Here is an 8115-nt window from a genome sequence, read left to right as displayed (position 1 = left end):
CCTGTGCATGCTTGTTTCCCGTCTCCTTTTGTCCCCGTGCCCAGCAAAGTTCTGCAGACTCACTTCTCCCCACTTCCTCGGCTCCCATACTCCACATGGGCCACTCTATTTCGCTCTGTTCCCGCCTTCCCTGGAGCTGGCACTTTCCTAGGTCATCGGCACCCCCTCTCTCTCCCCAAAGCTGGTAGTCAGTTCTGCCACCATCTCCCCAGCCTCATCTGTCTCTTTGGGGGCCTCTAAATGTCAGCGGGCAGAGCTCAGGCCTGTCTGCGTCCAGTTTCCTGCCAAGTTCCAGTCTCCCTGAGCCAGCCCCACACCTCGCCGGCTGTCTGGTCGCCCCTCTCCTGGCATGACTGGCCTCACACGTGGCATCCCCCTCAGGCCTCTCTCAGATCACCGTTCTTGGGCCCCAGGAGCTCCTTCAGCATGAACGGCCAGTGGGTTGCTCCAGCCTTAAATCTGGGGTCGTCCTGGGTTTCTCTCTTTCCCCGACTGCAGCTGGCCAGCCGCTGGCTGCTTCATGTGTGATCCTGAGCCTGGCCAGCCCCTCCCGACTCCGCCCCTGCCCTGGACCAGCCTCCCACCAGCTGGCAGTTCGAGCCTCCCTCTCGGCTCTCAGCTCTCGGCCTGCTGGTCCTGCGTCTGTCCCGTCTGTCCTCCCACAGTGGCCAAAGGCATCTTTTTGTTTTTCCCCCAATTTTTTTATTGTGGCAAAAGACACTTAAAATTTACCATCGGGACCATTTTTAAGAGTACAGTTCTGGGGTATTAAGGACATTCATACTGTTGTACGACCATCGCCGCCGTCCATCTCCGGAACTCTTTCATCTTACAAAACTGAAACCGCGCCCAGTAAACACGGGCTCCCCATTCCCCTCCCAGGCCCCTGCGATCCGCTGTCTGCCCCTACCTGGCAGGTTCCCAGGGCTTCAGACTCTGCAGTTGTTCCTGCCAGCCTTATCTCCCACGCCCAGCCTGCTCTGTGTCAATATTGACCCAGGCTGAGGAGTGGCCCCAAGTGGACCCCGCCCCTCCAGCTCCCCTGGGCTTGGGCTCCCATGAGTCTCTCCCAGGCAGGTGCAGGATTTTGCCTCTTTAGGGCAGTCTGGGCCCTGCGGTGGGGGACGGGGACGACCCTCCCAAGTGGTAGGCAGAGGGAATTGCTGACTCAGATCCTGGAGCCCACTGTCTGGATACTCCCTGGCCCCTCTTCCTGGAGGGGAGCAGCCATGGGCCCGAATGGGCCCCTACATCTGGTGGTCGCTCTCTGGGCTTCAGGCCACAGGAAGAACAGTGACACAGCCACTACGGTGCCAGCGGGAACTGCAGGGAGACAGGACAGACCAAAGACCAACCCTAGGCCCCTGCAAAGAGGCGGTGTCACTGCCTTGCCCACTGTGGCAGGGGTGTGTGGGCCCACCCTGTAGCACACCCACCCATCGGGGCACAGCTTGGGTCAGGACAGTCTCCCACCCCTGCTGGGGGTGGTGGTGCCAGGCTGGGTTTGGTTCCCAGTGGGCAGTGGGACCCTGGGCTTCAATGTGCAGTGGGGGCTCTGCCCCCCACCTCTGTGGGAAAGCAGCCACTGTCACCCATGCAGAGCTCTTGTCAGGTCCCCCTCCTCACCCTGCAACCTCACCCCTGCCTTGGAAAAGGCTCCTGGTGCCCAGGAGGGGTTTTCTCCACACTTGTCTGGATTCCTTGAATTTTTACCATTGAACCCTATGTCTGATCCTTCGGGTAAAGCAATGCGTGCCATTTCCTCCAAAGCCACACCCATAGCTCCTTTGCCAGGCATCAGGCCTGGAAGTTTCAGGGGACTGGCCTTTCCTCCGCAGCCAGGCAGAGCAGGGGTTCTCAGCCCTGCCTGCTCTTTCCAGTCATCTGGGGCACTTAAAAACATGATGCAGGTCCCTCACCCTCAGAGATTTGAATTTGAATGGTCTGGGGTGGACTTCACAGGTCTGTATTTTTGCGAGTGCAACCAGAGCTGACAGTCACTGAGCCAGGAAATGGCGCTGTAATGGAGGTTTGGGGTAGAAAGTTCTGGGACCATGTCCTCATTATGGCCTGAGGGTGTCCAGTCAGCTCTCAGAGGTCAGGCTGATGGCCTTGGCACAGGGGGCCTACCATGCAAGCAGCCCAGGTTACTCCAGGGACTGCCACAAGCCCAGTGCACACCATATCCATGAGTTCCACAGACTGTCAGCTAATGTGCCATTGGTCCCAGGCTGGCTTTTCCCAGCCATTCCTTCCCACCCTCCCAGGCTTCCTGCTCATTCCTTAGTCCTGTAATACAGAGACATGATGCTGGGCATGGTGGTCACACCTGTAGTCCTAGCATTCTGGGAGGCTGAGGCGGATGGATGGTTTGAGCTCAGGAGTTCAAGACCAACCTGAACAAGAGCAAGACCCCGTCTCTACTAAAAAATAGAAAGAAATTAGCTGGACAACTATAAATATATAGAAAAAATTAGCTGGGCACCATGGCGCATGCCTGTAGTCCCAGCTACTCGGGAGGCTGAGGCAGCAGGATTGCTTGAGTCCAGGAGTGTGAGGTTGCTGTGAGCTAGGCTGATGCCACGGCACTCTAGCCTGGGCAACAGTGTGAGACTCTATCTCAAAAAAACAAACAAAAAATAACAGAGAGATGATTTGTGCTCAAACCAAAAAAACATTGGGAAAGGAAATCTCAGTATGTCCAAGTCCCAAATAAGTGCCCGCTTGACGACCTGTTTTTCCTTCCCACTATTTAGGGGATCAGTGGACACTCCTGAGGATGCTTCGGCCTCAGGGCTGCCATAGTTCTCAGCCATTTATCTGTTTGCTTCTGTGCAAAGGTGGGAAGCAGTCGGGGGCATGCGGTTGATGCCAGAGAGGGTGAAAGGAAGGAAGGAGAGGGCTGGGGAACAGAGTGGACTCAGCATAGGAGTCAGAACCAGGGGAGGAAGCTGTAGTGACTGGCTGGCCAGCTGCTCCACTGGGAAGAGAAGGAACCTAGGGGCACAGCACTGACTAGCTGTGGGGTATTTGGATAAATATTAGGTCCCCTGGGCTGATACACATGCTGTGTTGTTTGGGATAAATAAACATGCCTGGCAGAACCCTGTATCTCATGATAGAGCAGACACTACAGAGCTTTGTCTCACTGGCCTCAAGTTTTCTCATCCATAAAATGGGGATAAGAATGGCCAGGTGCGGTGGCTCACGCCTGTAATCCTAGCACTCTGGGAGGCCAAGGAGGGTGGATCATTTGAGCTCAGGAGTTCAAGACCAGCCTGAGCCAATAGCGAGACACCGTCTCTACCAAAAGTAGAAAAAATTAGCTGGGCATGGTGGCACATGCCTGTAGTCCAAGCTACTTGGGAGGCTGAGGCAGAAGGATCACTAGAGCCCAGGAGTTCGAGGTTGCTGTGAGCTAGGTTGATGCCATGGCACTCTAGCCTGGGCAACAGAGTGAGACTCTGCCTCAAAAAAAAAAAAAAAAAAAAAAAAAAAAAAAAAAAAGGGGATAAGATCTATCTGATCAGATTGTTGACGTTGGTGTTCTTTGTTATCTGAATTAGGTTTCATTAGGAAGACACCCAGTGCTGACAGTGGTATGGCTGTGTCTAAGTCCTTGCCAGGAGTCCCTAGCAGAAGAGGACTTGCCTCTCTCATCTGCATGTAAAGGGCTAGGCTGGGGGCAATGCTGACAAAATGTCTCTGTGAGCAAACTGTCTGCTCCATCCTTACTCTTTTTCCCATTCCATGCCATGCTTCACCTGGTAAGCACAGCATCTCGGCTGGTGTACCCATGGGTGCAGGCAGGGGTTGAGGCACCATGCACAATGCCCGTGGCTCTATGGGGTGGAGTGGGGGGCTCCGGTTCTCTCAGACAGCATTTTTAAGCCTGTTGGTAGGGCTGGCATCCTTGGGGGGGTCCAGTGAGCCATGCTGCTTCTGTCTGGGGAGAGGAAGCCAGAGAGCCCAAGAGTTGGTATGTTTTAGGGGACAGGCAATCGGGGCAGGATAATTTTCTAGCTCTCCCTGGGGTCAAGGTCTGTAGCTTCTGGGGTCCTACAGCCCCGCTCCCACCCAGCCTTGCTCCCCAGAAGTGGGGACACCAGGACATCCAAAGTACTGGCGTGAGGGGGCTAGAGAAGCAGTCCATCCACAAGAGAATGCTGTTTCGCATGTTTATTTTTGGCAGGAAGGAAATCATTGCAAACCTCTTGATTGACAATACTTGCCCCTGGAAACGTGCACATTCCACATGTAGCATTTCCCAAGTAATGCTGGATTGTTTATCACATTCAAATGTCCAACAGAAATCCATAACTACCCAGACACCAGCATCCCCACTACTCGGGGGGTGTCAGTCTGCAGAGAAGCTCCTGGGAGAATGGAACAGGAACAGACACAATCAAATTTACAGTAAAATAGGAACAGAGGCAGCCAGCCAATTCTGCACAGGTAACTGCAAGTACACTTCAAGCCATCCACTCTTCTTGAACCCTGGCATGCCAGCTGTCCAGCACAGCACCTTTTAAAAGCGGAGGCACAAACGTCAGGAGTGTTTGACCATAGGGCTGTGTGGTTCTGGATTTTAATAGAAAGCCATTTTTAAAAATACAGGGTTGTAAAATGTTGCCAGGTTATATATAGACTTACAGATTTCTTTTTGACACCAAAAATTCGAATGCTGCAACCATGACAAGTCAGTGCCATTAGGGCATCCTCATGTCCCCAAAGTCATCTCATCAAAATTGCACCATATCAAAGGAGCTTCCCCCCACCAGCCATCAACTGTGACAGGCCGTGTCCCTTTTTAGTATACAAATGCATTGTTTACAAACAGCTAAGGCGTGAAACCACAGACCAACACATAAGATTCCAAAGCAAATGGAAGACAGAGCATTAAGGACATCAGGAGTGCCTGGGCACCTCCACTTGAGACCTGGCCAGAGAAGTCACAACACATAGTGGGCTGGAGTCCACGAACCCAAGGCATCCTGCCCCAGATCTTAATGCAAAGAAATACTTGTCCAGCAGACTACATTTTAACCTGGTACAGAAAGGACCGAGGAAACTCAGGAGGTCAGGCTTCTCTTTTGGCTAAAGAGTTGGGGGTGTTTTGGTAACATGGAAAATATATATGGCACAGAGAAGTAGCTAAAAAGGTTTCATTAGGTTTTAAAGCCCACAATTTAATAAAAGGTAATAATTAAAAACAATACCCGTATTTACCTTAAAAAACACAAACCCCAAACATTCACCTCATTTCTTGGCCTTATGTTAGAATTCTATTGCTTCATTTACATGTAGATGATTAAAAATATATATAGATATATTTTGATTATGTACATAGAGCAGATTCAAGGGTTAAAATAAAAACGGAATTTTGGAGTGTAGTCAAATAAGGTGCACAGATTCCAGAACCCCTAGAGGGCTTTTGCTCGCCCTCCCAAGACATTCTGTGTCTGTGGTGGCAGGAACTGGGCTCTGTCCTCAACAGCCCCACACTGGATTAGTGCACTGGTGCTCACAGTTTCAGGAACTACTAGGTGAAGTGTCTGGCTCAAGCCTGCCAACTGTCTTCACTCCATCTGTCAGAAGTGGAGCACTATTCCCAGATTCATTTCCCCTGAAATATTTTGGAATTACAATCCTCTCTGCCCCCTCTTCCGACTAAGGCCCTACGATGCCAACAAAGAGGGGGGAACGGCGAGGGTCTAAGGCTGTCATCAGGGCCTGGTTCTGTGTGGGTATCAGCACGACAGACACTTGAACGCAACATTCAAGACATTTAAGGCAGCGGGTTCATTTAATGACTGGTTTTCCAAATAAAGGTTTGTGGCACGTGCAGATCTACCATGTCACTGTCATCATCTGTGGTGATGCCTAGCAAGGGGCTGTTACTATTTGAATTGGCATGGGGATTACTGGGTTCAGAACACTCAGAATGCTGGGAGACCTGGTTACCCCCTGAATACTTACTTCCCTTCTGAATGCACAGCAGTCCACAGACCGAAGTGCTGCTGGGAGGACGTGATTGGCAGCTGGTTTCATTACTTTGTGAATGAAAGCAAAAATAAGAAATTTTACTCTGGACCCCCCCCCCCCCCCAATCTCCAGTCTTGTTAAGTGCCGGTCGCTCCCACCAGAACTCTGGCTGAGGACCAACCCACAGAGGACTAAGGCAATGGTGCCAACACAAAAGGGTTCTTCTAAATTATTTTTAAGAGCAATACTTTACAGACTGTCTTGTTGTCAAACAAGGAACATGGCACTGCTTAAACACCAAACTGGGAAAGGCTGCAAAGAGAGCCCAGGCCCAGAGGAGGGAGCCGCCCCTCTTGCTGGTTTGGGGCAAGGAGTCCCACATCTAGACAGGCTTCCCCAACCCTTGGCTCAGAAGCAGGCTGTGCTTCAAAGGAGAAGACTGAGAGATGGACTTGGGCCGTATGGGCCTGGTGGCTGGTTGAGGCCACGTGTTCTCAAGAGAGAACAGACCGTCAGCTCGTCAAGCAGGATCTGATGTGGACTGCAGCTGAACATCAATGCCACTCCTGTGTGGTGCTTTGGCCCTTTTGCCTTTGTACGCTTCAGTGGCCAGTGCCGAGGAACGGGTGCAGCTGGTGCAGTCTGCAGTGGGGTGGGACACCTATGTTTCTGACCCTGTCCGAGTTTGTAGCTTAGCAGTGAGCATATTCTGATCATAGGCACAGTGGCAAAGAACAGTGTAACAGCCGCTGGTCAATTCCATTTGGTGGCAGCGTGGTAGCAGCAAAGAAAACTCCCAAACAGCTCCATGTATATCCAGCTTTTGGAAAGGAAAGATTTAAAACTCAATAAACAGATTTTTAAAGACATATCCAAGGGTTGTAGGGTTTCTTATAACTGCTCTACCCAAAACAACAAAAAACAGAAGTATGGCAGTGGTATGTGAGAGAAGTGACATGACGTCACTTTTCAAGGGGAGAATGTGACCTCCAGACGAATTTGTCACCGTCTAAAATAATATAAAAGAATCTATTGTTTCCTAAAGTGTTGAGCCGCACAATTGCAGATACATTCCAAACTGGGTCAGAAATGCATGGAGACAATGACATAGTCACAAAACACTCCTATCAGGAGCCTGACCCTGCAGCATGCCACAGGTCGTCAGAGAAAAGTCCCACCTGTTGGGAGACAGGCTCCTATGACTCACTCCCTTACCACCCCTGCCCCCACCACACACACACACACTACCAGGTTCTAGAAAATTGTCGTGTTCATCTTAGAGTATCTAAGACAATAAAAGACTAAAAGATGTCTGGAAATATGTAGAAAAATTAACTCTCAGCTTAAAATAACATTCAAAAGGCACTTCATCCTGTAGGAAAGAGATTCTGAGTTGGGTCAGCTGCTCTGAGCTGGAATAGAAGGGGACAGTTGGTCTGCTTGGAGGGGTGGACAGTTGGAAGGAAGTCTGATAGATACCAAGCTTTTTTTTTTTTTCCATTTTTTTCTTTTTGGTATGTTTTAAGAAAAGCAAATCCAGTAAAATGCATGTCCCTTTATGAAATCTGTTAAAAGAGTTCATTTTTTTTTAAAATAGTTGTTTCTGTTTCTAAAAAACAAAACAGGTAGGCATGGCCACAATCACCCTGTGGCCTGGAGCGCGGAAAATCCTCACGGTCGGTCGGCTCCTGGGGAGCTGAGGGCAGCCAGGTCCCCCGAGGCCAGAAGTTCCAGAGTGCACAGGCGGGACGCGGGCCCAGGCCAGGGCTACCTATTGCAGAGTCTGTGCAGCATGCTGTACACGTCGTCCTCCCGGCTCAGGCCCTCAAAGAAGGGGATGAGGTCCAGCAGCTCTGTGTCCGTCATGTCATCGAACCAGGACTGCACAGGCACCTGGAAGACAGCGCATGAGGGAGGCAGTGGGACTGCATCCAGGGCTGGGGCCGCTTCCTAACCCGATTGGGTCCCCGCATTTCTAACAGTTTCTTTGCTGAGGAGGACTGGGATCTAGCGACTATCACCGTCTCATCATCATTATTTTGTTTGCTCCCCTGTCCCAACCAAGGCCAATCCAAAACTATGTGTTTTGAGAGATGTCTCAGGGAGGCAAAATTAAGTGTAGCCAGTTTG

General features: G+C 50.9%; 1 protein-coding gene across 1 annotated transcript in view; it reads right to left on the bottom strand.

The window, feature by feature from the left end:
- Window positions 1-4164: 4164 nt before the first annotated feature.
- CTDSPL (CTD small phosphatase like) overlaps window positions 4165-8115 on the bottom strand; it is a 123242-nt gene continuing 119291 nt past the window's right edge. Inside the window, 1 exon segment of the mRNA XM_020285516.2 lies at window positions 4165-7878. Coding sequence (XP_020141105.2) covers window positions 7753-7878 — 126 coding nt within the window. The 3' untranslated portion in view covers window positions 4165-7752.

Source organism: Microcebus murinus, chromosome 1 (genome assembly GCF_040939455.1).
Source record: "Microcebus murinus isolate Inina chromosome 1, M.murinus_Inina_mat1.0, whole genome shotgun sequence".
Taxonomy (NCBI): domain Eukaryota; kingdom Metazoa; phylum Chordata; class Mammalia; order Primates; family Cheirogaleidae; genus Microcebus; species Microcebus murinus.
Note: the sequence above shows the minus strand (reverse complement) of the source record. Positions and strands in the feature narration are given on the sequence as shown.